At 36.6% G+C, this 16,001-nt stretch overlaps 2 protein-coding genes and 1 pseudogene across 6 annotated transcripts; 1 reads left to right on the top strand and 2 right to left on the bottom strand.

Moving 5' to 3' along the window:
* Positions 1 to 1,022: 1,022 nt before the first annotated feature.
* LOC121241480 lies at positions 1,023 to 12,599 on the top strand (annotated as a pseudogene).
* Positions 2,704 to 7,516, bottom strand: LOC121240721 (ABC transporter I family member 6, chloroplastic-like). Of its 5 annotated transcripts, XR_005935596.1 has the most exons (8): positions 7,126 to 7,516; positions 6,920 to 6,970; positions 5,530 to 5,751; positions 5,072 to 5,194; positions 4,690 to 4,866; positions 3,968 to 4,099; positions 3,785 to 3,846; positions 2,704 to 3,016 (listed from the first exon to the last, which is right to left on the bottom strand). XR_005935596.1 is itself a non-coding variant. In XM_041138239.1 (7 exons), the coding sequence occupies exons 1-6, from the start codon at positions 7,438 to 7,440 to the stop codon at positions 4,013 to 4,015; spliced, it is 975 nt and encodes a 324-aa protein (XP_040994173.1). In that variant the 5' UTR covers positions 7,441 to 7,516; the 3' UTR covers positions 2,704 to 3,016; positions 3,968 to 4,012. The 5 variants fall into 5 exon arrangements, 3 of the variants coding, with proteins under 3 accessions (XP_040994173.1, XP_040994172.1, XP_040994171.1); XR_005935597.1 differs by having other exon boundaries at positions 3,785 to 4,099; XM_041138239.1 differs by lacking the exon at positions 3,785 to 3,846.
* A 1,737-nt stretch (positions 12,600 to 14,336) lies between the features above and the next one.
* Positions 14,337 to 15,368, bottom strand: LOC121240722 (chlorophyll a-b binding protein of LHCII type 1-like). Its single transcript, XM_041138240.1, has one exon. The coding sequence runs from the start codon at positions 15,277 to 15,279 to the stop codon at positions 14,476 to 14,478; it is 804 nt and encodes a 267-aa protein (XP_040994174.1). The 5' UTR covers positions 15,280 to 15,368; the 3' UTR covers positions 14,337 to 14,475.
* Between the last annotated feature and the right edge of the window lie 633 nt (positions 15,369 to 16,001).

Below are 16,001 nucleotides of genomic sequence, written 5' to 3'. Positions count from 1 at the left end.
ATCATCTACTGTAAAAACTTTTTCACAACTTCTTTCCAAACATGCAAGTTTAATCAGGTTTTCGCCCTTTACATTTCAATTTTCATCATCAATTATCAATTAAAAAAATTGTGATGTAAAAATATTATGACTCAATTGGATATTTAGAATATCTTAGTATATTTATAAATAATAATAAAATAATTTAAGTTAAGATATTTTATTAAATTTTGAAAAAATAGACAATAATTATTTACAAATATTATAAAATTAAAAAAATGTTTAAATATAATTTTTATTTTAAAATTTAAAAAATTAATATTATTTTCTGTATTTTGTTTAAAATTTTGAAAAAGTTAAAATGGTTAAACGAAAAAGTTAAAAAATTTAAAATTGAAAGTATTTTGTATTTAAATGATTTATGAGAATGAAATATTTGACAATACATAAAAACAAATGTATTGTCAAACGGACCCAATGCTCCATTTGGATGTTGAGCTGAGTTGAGTTTTTTATGAATAAGAGAATACCTTTCAGCCGATCGGGCTGTCCAACCTCAAAAAACAGCCCTTCAATCACAGCCCTCCACATATGTCGTTTAATTTACATCTTATACGCCTGCCTACAACTAATCTAAAAATACAAACCTCTCCAATCTTTTGCTCGTGCCCTCTTCGTCTTCCATCAAAGGACCTTAACCAAACCCAGAGCTCCATCGACAAACTCAGCTCCACCATGTCGAGCAACAATGGACGGAGATTGAACCCCCGAGCCGCAACAGACTCAACTCCACCATGTCGAACCTAGACGGTCGAAGATCAACCTCCACGCACCCATCCCAAACCCAGAGCTCCATCGACGAACTGAAGCTCGACCTTGCCAAGCCGCGACGGATGGAGAATCTAATTCAAGATTCACATTTCTTACTGTCTCCCACATTTCTCCAATGCCAAACAGAGCAAGCATGAAAAAAAACATGCGCAAGAATACGCAAACTAAATCAAAAAAGGAAAAACCTTGTTGAGTAAAAATTTGGGGAATATATGGTTGGTGGTGAGGTAGTGAGTGCAGAAAGGACAGTCGCTCTTGTTTCTCAAGTGGGTGACAATGCACATGTAATAGAAACTGTGGCCACATGTAGTGAGCAATGCGTCCATTATGATCTGCATGCATATTGGGCACAACGTGTTCTTGTCCAGCTCACATCCTACGGCCTCCATAGTCGTTTGATTAGGCAGTGGATGCGGTGGTGGCGATGGTTCGGTGTTAGGGTCTAGCAAGGGGCTTGGTTTGACGGTAGGGACGAGTGTTTGTGCCGCTAGTGAGGTATCTTCCATATTAGAAGATATTTTGATATTGTCTGTCTTGCAGTCTGCTCTGAAAAAGTGGATTTTTGCTAATTTTATGGTGAGTGGTGAGAGAGAGCGAGGAGGGGAGGGTCTTTAAAAGATGGTAGTTGGTATGGTTGCCAAGGGGAAGGAGTTTCGGCGCAGGGGAAGGGAGGGGTTTCGGGTTTCGCAGGTTGCCAAGGGGAAGGGGTTTCGACGCGGGAAAGAAGATTTTTATTTCACATGGGTTTTAATCTGGTATGGTCTTCTATAATGTTTATTTAAATAAATTTCTTACTTGTCTTAATATAAGTGGAGGGCTGTTATTTAGACAACTTCGAATGGACTATTCCGAAGCGTTTCTCTATAAATAATAGTGAGTTGGGCTGGTGAAATGAGTTTTATGGAGCTCACCTAATATGAATTTGGATGTTAAGATGAGTTTAAATTTATTTATGAAAAATTGAAAAAAATTGTGGATCCCACGTATAAAGAGGTGTTGAATTGAGAAATATTGTGGGCCCCACGTGTAAAGAGATTTTGAGTTGAGATGAGTTTAATGATTTAAGATTTGGGTATTTAAATATTAGACTTAGCTTAAAATTAGACCGTCCAACTTCCAAACGGGGCCTTAAGAGTACTCTCAATGGCTCTTGTAAAATACATTTTTTTTTTAAATATAAAGAAAAATAGCCAAAAGCCCATTCCAATGGATAAACTATTCTATTTCTATTTTACATTTAGCTACAATAAATCCTCTACATGTATAGGTTACTGTTCATTCCTCTAAACAATTTTCTATCTCATTTCATCCTCTTTCATTAATTTTTATCTTATTTTCATTTTAATTATTTTATCACTTGCACATCTCTTATCTCTCATCTACTCTCTAGCACTTCGTTTATAGTTCATTCAACTTTTATCCATGCATAAGTTTTAATATTGTTAATAATAAAAGCAGGTATTTTTTTATCGTTTTACTCTTTTTTTAAGTAATTTAAAATATTACAATATACATAAAGAAATATTGTAAATATCAAAATATATGATATATAGAGAAATATATGAAATATATGATGTATAGAGAATATAATATTTGAAATAAATAAAAAAATATTAAAAAATATAATATTTAAATAATATAAATAAAAAATAGATAAACTTATATATTTTAAAAGTTATTATATAAAATAGAAAAAATAAATTTTGATTATATATTTTAAAGAATAGGATAAAGAAGTCGTTAAAAGTGCTCTTCACGGCCTGACCACATGCGCAGCCTTTATTACCCATATTGGCAAGTGGCAACCTTGAAAAAGGTAATTACACATGATTCCCCACACGGTGGACAAACACCACACTCAAGTCCAACTTTTTTATTTTTTCGATAATTTTGGGCTAAAAAACAAAATTTATTTGTTTTAAAACTTTTCGGTCTTCTTATAGGGTAAGCAACAGGCTTGTAAAATAAAGTACTTCAGCAATCAGCCATCCCCAATAAAATGATTCTCAATCAAAATTTCTTTACTCTGCAGCAAGGCCTTGGGGAAAAAAGAGAGCCTAAAACTCAGATGATAGTCTACACATAAGCATCATGAGGTCTGGCTGTTGCATCTCACAATTCTATAAACAAAATGTTGCCATGATTCCGGATGAAATAGCCTATGATAAATTCTTCACCTTCCTAACCCTCAACGATGCTATAAAATCTGCAGGAATGAAACAGAACTAGTAAACAAGTTTTGAAACTAAGCATATGCATATTCAGACTTATTGCCACTAAGTGTACAAACGTTTAGAAAAGGGGGATTCAAACTTTAATTTTGATTTTTTTATACCTTTTGTATGCTATCAAATTAAGGGTTAATACTTTGTAAGATTTTCTAAGGCCATCTATAAAAAGATTTTAGGCCCCGTTTGGTTGTTAAACTGCACTAAGATCAACTCAATTCAGTCTAGTTTTAAGCTGAGAGCCTAACATTCAAACACCCAATTCTCAAATCATTAAACTCATCTCAACTCAAAATCTCTTTACACGTGAGACCCACAACCTTTTTCAAATTTTCATAAATATATCTAAACTCACTTTAACATCCAAATACATTAAAACTCATCTTAAGTGGGCCCTACAAAACTTACTCCACCATTTCAACTCACTATTATTCATAAAGAACTCAACTCAACTCAACATTTAAACGCAGCCTAATGGACAGAAATCAGACCTGTTTAGAATCGAAGATGTGGAGTCATGTGGCACTCGACCTGACTCTCAACATTTTAAGCAAGACATGAGTGATGAAGATGTTCGTTTATAATTTGAAAAAAAGAACTAGGGGCCATTGTAATCCAGACTTAACTTTCCTTCACCAAATAGCAACATTACAATTCTTGATCATTTTCTCATTTTTTCTTCTGGAAAAAAAAAATGGAAAAAGAACGAACAATGTGCTAGTGTCAGCATTTCTACACGAACATACCTGAGCATAATCTGACAATATCCAACACAGATCTTGTTAAGGCCCATCTAAAAACAATTGCACTGATGCATGTAGCATGAGAAAATATTTAGGAGCCTTAAGATAAATAAAGCGTGACTTCCAAAAGAACTGGCATTAGAAAATTTGAAAGAAATATAGCTGACAAGAGTATGGTTGATTTACTTCTAATGACCGCACGAGAGAGTACCAACATCTGACTGCATGCACTTATGATGCAGAAATTGCTTGGTAACCTTCGTCCTCCAGAAGTTTTGCTATTGAAATGTCCCCCGTCTTCACAATTTTTCCATTCTCCTGAAATCCAAGCATTCAAAAACATATACTGATTAAATGGTAACGTAGATACAACATCAATAAGAAGTATCTATTTAGAAACTGTTTCAATAGCAAGAGCAGACAGGAACCAAAATTTGATTTATGACCGTATCAAATGATCAATTCTAGAGCAAGGTTTGAAACAATAAAGTGCTGAAATAATTTAGAATGCTAACAAGATCATAATAAATGGAAAGAAAAACTCCTATTTCTCAATTCTGATTGAAACAGAAAGGACTCCATTCTTGGTTTCATCACATTTGAAGATGGCCCACCATCTAGAAATTCAACATTGCTTCTATTGAGCCATCACCTAGTTTATAGCAAAGACCAAACTTAGGGCTGCAGCTAATACTGGAGGCAAGCCAGCCAGGGCTCAACTTGATCCACAACCCATCCCAATCTCACTCAATTATCTATCCTCTAATTTTTATTTTTTTGAAACAATACATTTCATGCTATCTTCATAAAATCTTTGATACATGCCCCAGCCACTCCTCCCCTTCTCCTGGCCAACTCCATACCCAAAACAATACCCAGTAATTCTCCAACATCCTCAAACGACTTACCATGATGTGGATAAATGTTGGCCTCACAGAATTCAAAAGACGCTCATAATGGGTAATCATCAATAGAGAATTCTTTGGAGTCAAAAGCCCATTTACTGCTTCTGCTACATCTCGAAGTGCATCAACATCCAGTCCAGAATCAATTTCATCCAAGATGGCCAAATCCGCACTCAGAACCTGGATATAAAAAAGAGCGTGAACATAAGAGAGATGGAATAACTTTGAAGACTGAAGATCTAAAAGACTTAAGAAGCTAGGGGGAAAAGACATTCGAATGTCAAAGCCAGAGTGGGGAAATAACTTTCCCACTGTTAATATTAGAAATTAACATTCTGGTTACAATAGCAAAATAATAAGATAAAATAGCAAACAATATTCGTACTGCAAGCTGTAAAATTTCATTTCGCTTCCTTTCACCGCCACTGAATCCTTCATTAACATTTCTATTGAGAAAGTCTGCCGTCATCTTTATGAGTTCAAGCTTGGGAAAAATGTAAGCATAGAACTGCAAGGACAAAACAATGTCAGTGATTGAATCTGTGAGTAGCAATCACTAAGCAATTTTGAACAAAAAACTCCATCTTATGAATCAGAAACAAATCTATATAGTCATATAAACACAACGATGCACATATGAGGCAAAGGAAAATAAGATTAGTATATCAAGATAAACAACTTGTAAAATATATACATGTCTAAGGTCCATATTCAGTCAGCCAAACAATCGTTACCAGTTTCCAAATTGATTATAGCACAATATATAAGAGGGAATAAGACATAGCCAAATTAATTTTCTCTATCATTGAAGGGGTTTAACAAGGAGATCTGATAATTTTAAACCTCAATCGGTCTGAGCTCTGGCTGACCAAGTTTTCTTCTCCGAGCATTATAAGCCATATTCAGAAAGTCAATATTGTTCACGCCAGGAATCCCAATAGGGGACTGGAAGCTCATAAAGAGCCCAGCAAGTGACCGTTCCTCTGGTTCCATGTCCAGCAAATTCTCCCCTTTGAACACTGCACTACCCCCCGTAACTTCATAATCTGGATGGCCAACAAGAACCTACAATGTATGAGATCTCATTCAGCTTTCTTTGTGATCCAGAAAGAAGAAAGTTGGTAATTTCTCTAGGTAATTGAAAAAATAATAATAACAGTTTCTTAAAATGAATCGTGGTAAAAGACACTAGGCACAGTCTTAAAACAATGTTTTCTTAAGTCAACATAAAGCATGGGCACGGGACTTTATATAAGATAGCCAAATGCATAAACCAAAGCTTCCATCATTTTAAATCATTGGATCTCACCTCCTGCACAATCTAACGCCATGGTGGAAATACAGAGTTGGTGATGCGAAGTTGAATGCAGTCTTAACCATCTGCTATAGGCAAATATCAATCTGCAGCTACATGGAATGCAAATCAAGGAAGTCTACCTAAAATTGATTGTGGAAGCTTCTCTAGTTCTCAAAGTCTATACCTACAGATGCACGCGAGCAGTGGTGAATTGCTAGAGATTTAGGCCCGTTTGGATAGTGAGATGAGATGAGATGATTTTAAATGAAAGTTGAATAAAATATTGTTAGAATATTATTTTTTAATATTATTATTGTTTTGAGATTTGAAAAAGTTGAATTGTTTATTATATTTTGTGTGAAAATTTGAAAAAATTGTAATGATGAAATGAGATGAGACGAGACGAAACCGTTTTTGCTCCGTGTATTTTGCAGGAATCTGATGGACCCCATACACTATCTATTCTAGCTGGGTAGTTTCACTAGAAGAGGAAAGGAGAGAACCTCAATATTCTTTCAGAAGAGAACCTAAGCGAATGCATACACAATATATTCTTGCAGGAACCAGATGGGCCCCATACACAATATATTCTAACGATGGTGCTTTCTAATGAGAGTACTTTCACTAGAAGAGTATGGTAGAGAACCTTACTATTCTTTCAAATTTTAATTGAATTGGGAATGAATTAAAGCGGGCAGAACGCAAACTCAAAGTGGGAAACTTCGACAATTATCTGCTTAAACTTGTTTAGGCTACTTGTATATTCCACGTTCAATTATTTCTTTCTTTAGCCATGCGAATGGAATAGGTTTCTACCTCATCTTCTTTTGTTCTTAGCCATGCGAATGGACAATACCGTCTTGTGTACAACTATACGCGTATATCTGTAAGTTTTGTCCTCCTATGATTCAATGATAGAGATTACGAAGTTCTAACCTTTGCCAATGTGCTCTTCCCAGAACCATTCTTCCCCATAATTGCGTGAACCTACTCACATGAAACATACCATCGTTCACAAAACAGACGTTAATTAATCAATTAAACACGGCAGATAAGACATTTTTAAAAAATTTAGAAACACAACCATCCATATTTTTAATTGGGGAACCGAATAAATAATATTAACGTGGAGATTAACCGACCTCTCCTTCATAGATGGCGAGGTTAACGCCCTTGAGAATTTGTTGCTTGGATTCTGCTATCACAGCCGTCAGGTCCTTGACTTCGAGTAGGAGCTTCTTCTCGTCTTGGATAGTGGAATTTTTGGGAGATACAACGGCGGAGAGGGAGGCGTTCACGGCAGTGAGAGGCCGCCGGTGGCTCGAACGGTAACATGGGTTGCCGAGACTGGGAGGCGTAAATTGGAGCGAGTTGGGGGGCAAAAACCCAACAACTGAAGAAGAAGAAGCAGCAGCTAACGGTGGCGGGTAATTGGGGCAATGGAGGGATAGAGCCATCGGAGAGAAGTTGGATATAACGGTACTGACAATGCGAGAGAGAGAGAGAGAGAGAGTTGGGAATACGCTTTCCTTATCGGCCCTGACCCATACATCGTCTCGTTTTTTATTTTTCGTTCTCTTTTTTTTTTAAGAAATTATTTTTCACTCTTTTGGAAGGTTTATTATATTCTCAAACCAAATAGCATACTATCTTCGTAATTTAAATTATAAAATTTAATTTGTAAGATTTAAATATTAAATTTTATTTTTTAAATTAAATTATACCTTATAAGTATTTTACTAAATGTGTTATACACTCCAGTTGAGAATATAATTTTTTCTCTTAGAAACATTTATTTTCATTAAAAAAAATACTTGCAAATTTAAATATTAATGTATTATTTATATAGAAGATATAGAGACTTGTCGCATTAATTAATATATAGTATTTTATTTTTTCATAGTTATAGTGAATCTATAACAAGTTGTTTATTTACATACTACTTTGTAAATAGCAAAACTATTTGCATAATTAATCCCAAAAAATTGTCTATAAAAATAGTATATGGTACATAATTGATCACTCATTTTTTATCACCTCATCCACACGCTAAGTTATTAACTTCAGTCGAAGCACAAATCATGATACACTATCTCTTTTATCAAGTGGAGGAGATAAAATATCAAAATGACTTTTCAAGTCCAATCTAAGGCTGGAGTCTCATCAGAAGGAAATAAATAAAAAATGAATGCAGAAACAAAAGACTGAGGAATGATAGTGTGTCGCGAGAGAAAAGATGAGATGTGTCATAAATGAAAGATTAGCAGAGAATAAAATGAATGGACTAGACGACTTTAGGGGACTTCTTCCAAATTGCTATTTTCGAATTCTCCTTCAGCTTCTCCAATCTCATGACCAAAGCACCAGTGAGAAGATCTCCACTAGAAATAGATTCTGATCTCCATTGTACAACGAGGATGATAGATTATGTGAGGCTGTAAAACAATCATATTATAACGTCTCAATGGAAGGTTCAAACTACATGACCTATACTTCAAAATGACTAGTCAATGATACAATTAGAATCTCATTAGAACCTTATAAAAAGCAATAACTTATCATTTCCAAACAACGTGGAATCTCATAGTCATATACTACCTACCATTATCCTTATCATATGGAGTATCACATATATTATAGTGGATTCTCTCATCTTGCCCCAAACGATATGTGGACATAAGCATTATATTGAATCATGTAAATATGTGTCTTTATCTTTTTTATTTTTTTTATATTTATTTTCTATTTACTATTATAGATGTACGTAAGGACACCAAACAGCAACACTGGACCGACGTCAAGGGCTCCAAACCATACCTATCTAGGCCCAAATTGTTACTACGGGCGATAATGACTTTATAAAAAGACAATTTTGCTAAGTAATCATGATGAAATCCTTTTAGCTTGTAAATAGTTTGATAATAATTATTATTGTGCATAAAGATCCTTTGAAGAGTATCAATTGCTTCATAAATGTTGTAAAATTTATTTTATGCATTGATATATATATATACTTCATTTAATAAATTTTTTATTGATATATTATATTAAACTATGTCAACTTATAAATTTATTTTTATAAATTTTTTTTATATACATAACATGATATGTTTATTATCTTTTTACACATCTATTTATTTTGTGCGAATTTCTATATATTTAACTATCGGTGGACCGCCATAACATCACCATTTACGCCCCCTTTAACGAGGCCCTGGAGCATGGTCTCGACCCCGAGTTCAAGCGCTTCCTCCTCGAGCCTGGGAACATCAGGTCCTTACAGACCCTCTTGCTATCCCACATTGTCCCCAAACGAATTGGCCTGGACGATTAGCCTAAGTCAGCCACTATGTCGAGTCGCCATGACTCCCTCGCCCACGACCCACTCGAATTAACAAGTCAGCATTCAGGTGAGAAATTTGTCGGCGAGGGTATAAACCCGCATGCCTTGAATCATCCGGACGGCGTGATTCAAGGGATCGAACGGATATTAATCCCCTAGTCCGTACAGCAAGACTTCTACAACCGCCGGAGCCTCCAATCAATCTCTGCCGTCAAACCAGAAGGAGCCTCGGAAATCGACCCCAGAACTAACCGGTTGAAGAAAGCGGCACCACCGAGCAAACTGGGCTCGCCACCGGTTCTCCCAGTCTATGAAGCCATGGCACCCAGTCCGTCCCTAGCCCCAGCTCCGGCGCCAGGTCCGGGAGGGCCCCACCACCATTTCAACGGCATTAAACAAGTCAAAGACTTCATCCACACCCTCTTACACTACGATGGTTACAACGAAATAGCTGATATGTTAGTGAACCTCACTTCCTTAGCTACCGAAATGGGAAGGCTCGTGTCGGAGGGCTACGTTGTAACCGTCTTGGCTCCAAATGATTTTGCGATGGCTAAGCTGACGACGGACCAGCTAAGCGAACCGGGCGCACCGGAGCAGATATTGTATTACCACGTTATACCGGAATATCAGACGGAGGAGAGCATGTACAATGCTGTGAGAAGGTTCGGGGAAGTGAAGTAGACACGCTCCGGTTATCGCATAAGGTGGTGGCTGAGGAGGCCAACGGGTCGGTGAAGTTCGGGCAGGACGAGGATATTTACACCGACGGTAGGATTTCGGTGCAAGGCATTGATGGGGTTCTTTTTCTGGCAAAGGAGACCAAAGTTCTGTGGGCGTTAAAGGTTGCAGCAAAGCCCAGGAGAGGTAAGTTCTCTAATTTTTCTTCGTCTTAATCATAATATCGGCGATATATCGGTATCGGTGCTTCGATTTGGGTTAAGGAGCAATGTTAAAGAGAAGTCGCAGCAGTGCATACTTTGCATTTATTACTTGATTATTTCTAGTTAATTATTTTTAATACTCATTTAAAGAAATGTGTGATATAAATAATATTACATTATGTATATAAAATGAATGCTCTCAATAATGATTTCTATATATATTTATTCAGGATTAAGAACTTAAGGGTGAGTGTTGGGGATTATGTGCACAGTGTGTGTCGGTGGCTCAGAGAGAGATGGTCGTGGGCTCAAAGCCGACGGGACATAGTTTTCGTTTTGTAAGTTTTGTTGTTTGTTGACAAGTGGCATAGGAATAGTGCCGGTTGGTACCTCGTGGGATTGGGTTGGGTTGGGTTGGGTTGGCCGAACAGTTTGTGGGTCTTTGGTCTTCTCAAATGGCCGAGGGAAATAAAATTACTTTTTCATAAACCTAAAAGCTAACCTTGTGTCTTCGGATAGAGGTTTGGAATTTGCCTTTGAGTTGTATGCAGGGTTATAAGTTGGAAAAATTATAAACACACAATAATTTTCAGAATATATTTAACAATCATATTTTAAAATGAAGGATATTATTATAAAATACCATATAAAAGTAGAAAAATTTTGAGGAGAAGCCACTGTAGTGGGAGCTGCCGCTATATACCCTACGTAGCATAAGTAAAATGATGAAAAACATCCTACAATATTCATATTCTAAATTCGAAATTACTATGGACTGAGAGAGCTGATGAGAGAGATAGGGGATATGAGAGAGAGAGAGAGAGAGAGAGAGATGTGAGAGAGCGGAGATGAGTGAGAGAGCGTGAGGGATGAGAGAGAGACTCGAGGGGAGAGAGACCGAGATGAGAGAGAGACGATTTGATGAGAGAGACTCGAGGAGAGAGAGAACCTGAGATGAGAGAGAGAGTCGAGGAGAGAGAGATGACGAGAGAGAGAGTTGAGATGAGAGAGAGACGATGGGATGAAGTCGTCTGGTGCAAAACCAAAAAAAAAAAAAAAAAAAGCATATGAACCATAAGCATTCACGTAGTGTGTTGTGTGCACCGTTACAGTGGATGCAATATAGAAGAACTCATAAAAGTAATATTACTTTACAAAAATACCTTCATTTTACATCATATATTGTGAAAAATATTGTGTGTGTATCATTACTCTTATTTTGTTTGCATGCCGGCTAGATTGAAATAAGTTAAGGACATGATTTGACACTTGGAATATCTTAGGTTGCGTTTGAATGCTGAACTGAGTTGAGTTGAGATGATAAAATATTGTTAGAATATTATTTTTTAATATTATTATTATTTTGGAATTTGAAAAAGTTGTAATGATGAGTTGAAATAAGTTGAAATGAGTTTAGGAACCAAACGAAGCAAATTTTATAAATAGTAGTCAAACGACTTGTGTGGAGATATTTTATTGGATATTGAGAAAATAAAGAAAAAGTTGAATATATATATATATATTATAAAGTTAAAAAAAACTGTTTCAATATTATTTTTGTTTTGAAGTTTGAAAAAGTTAAAAATTTGAAATTGAAAAGTATTTTGTATTTAAGTGATGCTTGAGAATGAAATTATGAGAAGTTTTGAAAATTCTGAGAATTGTCATCATGGTTCCAAACAACCCAAATTGTTAGACCTCTAACAAATTAGTTCCTACCATCATCTGCCACGACACCCTTCACTTCGATTCACAAGTAAAATGTTTATTTCTCTAATTTCATCAAAGCCCTGTCATCTTCCTGCATTTGACCTTTGGTAATTCCTAAAGAAAGTGTTGTCTATACTGTATTATATGTGATTTGGTTGAAGAAATATCAGTGTATAGATATTGGACCACCAAAATACAATCGGACCCTCATTATTGAGCACCAATTGGGACTTTATTCCATACCAAATCCAAGGCTTGAAGCATTCCATTCCTATTGCACGTGTGTTTAAGTCATCATCTATTAATTATATTATTATTATTATGGAAGATCCATACGTTTAGGTCTGCTACTGATTAGCTTCTGCAATTAGTTTTAAACACTTGTTTATTGGTGGGATGCTGCTTTCATAATTAAATGAAGTTAACAAGTTGCTTTCAATCCACTAAAAAAAAAAAAATTATAATGAGTTATTTGTAACGAGAATAGACTCATTTTGACAAGAAATAATTATTTTAGCAGAAAAGAACCGGCTACAAATAAACAGTTTTCTTGTAATGTCGTAGCTGGTTTCATAACCTAATTCGTTATCTATGATGTTCTGCAGGAAAGTTGCTTGAAGTAGCTTGTTGGATGCTTGGGGCTGTTGGACAAGATTCCCATTTCAACTCATGCCATTGAACAAAAAGAATTGAGAAAACACCGAATCCCATGCGTCGAGAAGAAAACTTCAAAGAAGGAAAAGGTAAATTTTCCTTTAAATCATGAAAAAGTACCATCATCACGGACTCAAGGAATTGATTAAGAAGCTTTATACTTGGCCCTCATGTCTTTTCTTCCAAGTAAAGTATACAATAAAATGGGAGGGGAAGACACTTGTTGTACTCTAGTTTTTGTACTACGAACTATGTATTGAGTTGCCATAAACACAGATATTGTAGCCAACAATTGCCTGGAAGTTATGATATTGTTAGAGGGGGTTTGCCATCCAAGAGAGTTTTCATTCCCAAGCATAAAATATGTTAAACCTTAAATGCCCCTACGGCAGACCGCAGGGTAGCAAGAAACTCCGGCTACCATAAGTTTTTGGCTATCATGAGGCGGCTTAGATTGGTGGCTAAAACTTGGCCACCACGTGAGTGGCCTTACCTAGACCACCCTTTGGTGGCTAGGTTGGTCACCACATGGTGGCAACCACCATTAGGTGGCTATTGTTCTGAAAAGAAAAAAGAAAACATTATTTATTACACCCTCCATAAAAACTCTTCTAAAAATCTTTCACCTCTAAACAAATTCTCAACAGGTCCAGCAATTTTTACAAAACTCTATTAAAATCTCCCAAAATCCCAATATCCAAATATCACATTAAAATTTGTTCAGAAAAAAAGTTGTTTATTGAGTCCAAATAATGAGTTGGAAATTGCTTATTTCTTACAGTAGGTTTCCAGCTTTGACAAAGGGACTCGAGTCTGCAGCCAGTTCAATGGTGGAAAGGGAAGTTGCTAAGCGATACTTATGGTGTGGTGGTTTTATTATTTTGTGTTGGAAGGGAAAGTCACTTGCACAATACGTCGTGATTTATTTACTTTTAATTCTTAGCCCCAAAATTTGTGAATTATTTTTTTTGGTGTGTATAATAATGGCTGTGCCTGGTTGCCTACTTTTGGTTGGTGAGGGGATTTATATATGAGAATTGCTACAAACACAAAGAGATTACACAAAAGTAAACCCACAAACTGACGTGGCTTTACGTGATCCGTTAGATCTACTTTACACTAAAAGTAACTTTACAATCTGACGTACTACATCAAACCACATCAGTTTGTGGATTTTCTTTCGTCTAACTCTTTTGTAGCTAAAGTATTTGTCATCAGTTTGTGGACAAATGAAAAGTCTATCATTGTGGGTTCCAACTCTATAAATAAAAAGAAAAAAGAAATTATGTGTGAATAATAACAACAATAAAACTTCATTTGTTCACTGTCGGGAAGGGAAAAAAATGTAACTATTGAAATGATTTGTTCATGAAATTCTGTTCCTTTGTATTTTTATCTTCCTTTAGTTGCAGTTCATCTCATCTGTGTCTTGCTTTAACAAAATGCTGCTACATTCTGGGTAGATGAAGAGTTTGGACGACATTAATCTGCCAACATGTCAGGTTATGCTTTTACTCATTGTTATAAAATTTCCGATTCAATTGCTGTAGTTTTCTGTTGCCTTATCTTTTTGTTCTGTCTTTTCCTGAGACTCCTGCGTCCAATGTATATTATCTAGCAGAAGAAATAGGATCCTTGAAGTGTAGATTATCCTTGTCCCTAGCAGAATGCAGGGTGATCTCGAACATGCATTCTAGTGTATCACAGCAAAGGATAGAACACTGAATTAAATTCAATACACAATAAAAGGATAGATGCCTGCTTGAAAAGAAATTGTGCTCTTTTAAAACAAGTTTTACAAGTACATTGTCCAGTGTCCACTGGTTTACAACAGCAGTAGCATCGAGCTAATTTCACACCACTTGCACGTACAACTTTCACTCCAAATCCAAGAGCTTTCCTCACTTTCCAGGGACAAAGTTTGTGGCATATGCCCAAGCATTGTTGTTGACAGGGTCGGCCAAGTGGTCAGCCAGGTTCTCCAATGGTCCCTTTCCAGTCACAATGGCCTGGACAAAGAACCCAAACATGGAAAACATGGCCAATCTCCCATTCTTGAGCTCCTTAACCTTGAGCTCAGCAAATGCCTCTGGGTCATCAGCAAGGCCTAATGGGTCAAAGCTCCCTCCTGGGTAGATTGGGTCTGTCACCTCACCAAGTGGCCCACCTGCAATACGATAGCCCTCAACTGCACCCATTAAGATCACCTGTGTGGCCCAGATGGCTAGAATGCTTTGTGCGTGGACTAGGTTTGGATTCCCCAAGTAGTCCAACCCACCTTCACTAAAGATTTGGGCACCGGCCTTGAACCAGACAGCTTCACCGAACTTGACCCCATTGCGGGCCAAGAGTTCGGGGAAAACACAACCAAGAGCTCCGAGCATGGCCCATCGTGAATGGATCACTTCAAGCTCACGGTTCTTAGAGAACGTCTCTGGATCGGCCGATAGCCCAGCAGTATCCCAACCATAATCACCCGGGAATTCTCCTGTGAGGTAGGATGGGGGCTCACCAGAGAATGGGCCCAAGTACTTAACACGATCGGGTCCATACCATGGGCTTCCAGATGAGACAGGCTTGGGTCTGCCTCCAGTTTTTCTCATGGTTACTCTGCCCTCACCAAGGAGTTCAGATGAGGAGGGAGTAAGCCTGACAGCTTGGCCAGCTAGAGAAGGAGAGGAGAGGGACATTGTTGAAGCAGCCATTGGTATGAAAAGGAAGTTTTGCAGCTTCTAAACAATGGAGGGAGGGACTGATGTTTTGAGGGTATGATAGTAGTGAGGATGAACTTAGACAGGTCTACTATTTATGGTATTGGAATCAATAAGGGACCCTTATCCTTAGGCTCATCTGAATCTCTTTCTCATTGGTGAAAACGAAGTGCCAGATTTTCAGAGGAGTATCTTTCCTAGTTGGCAGTCTCTGCTCCACCAATCCTGCTTGATAATATATTGTGGTGTAAATCCATCCTCATATTTGAGATTGGCTTCTGGTAGCCAGTAGAAGAAGTCCACGTGCTTTTTTTAGATGAGAAGATCACTTCGTACAACAAATGCGGTTTGCATAGTAAAATGAAATGAAATAAAAGTTGAAAGTTGAATAAAATATTATTAGAATATTATTTTTTAATATTATTATTATTTTGAGATTTAAAAAAAATGAATTGTTTATAATATTTGTGTGAAAATTTGAAAAAGTTATAACAATAAGATGAGATGAAATGAAATAAAATACTTTCATTGTCCAAACGCAGCCTCAAGGTTTAGAGGAAATATTGTTTTGAATGCCCCCACCGAGTTGGATGATTTTGTTTTGCTAAAAACTGAGTTGACTCGCCAAGAACTTTCTGAGGGATGATGTTTCTATATTGGAATTATAAAGTAAAAAAGTTAACAATTTTATTATTATTGATGGGTAATACGGTTTT

The sequence above is a fragment of the Juglans microcarpa x Juglans regia genome, chromosome 7S (assembly GCF_004785595.1).
Source record: "Juglans microcarpa x Juglans regia isolate MS1-56 chromosome 7S, Jm3101_v1.0, whole genome shotgun sequence".
Classification (NCBI taxonomy): domain Eukaryota; kingdom Viridiplantae; phylum Streptophyta; class Magnoliopsida; order Fagales; family Juglandaceae; genus Juglans; species Juglans microcarpa x Juglans regia.
This window is presented reverse-complemented; position numbering and strand designations above follow the sequence as displayed.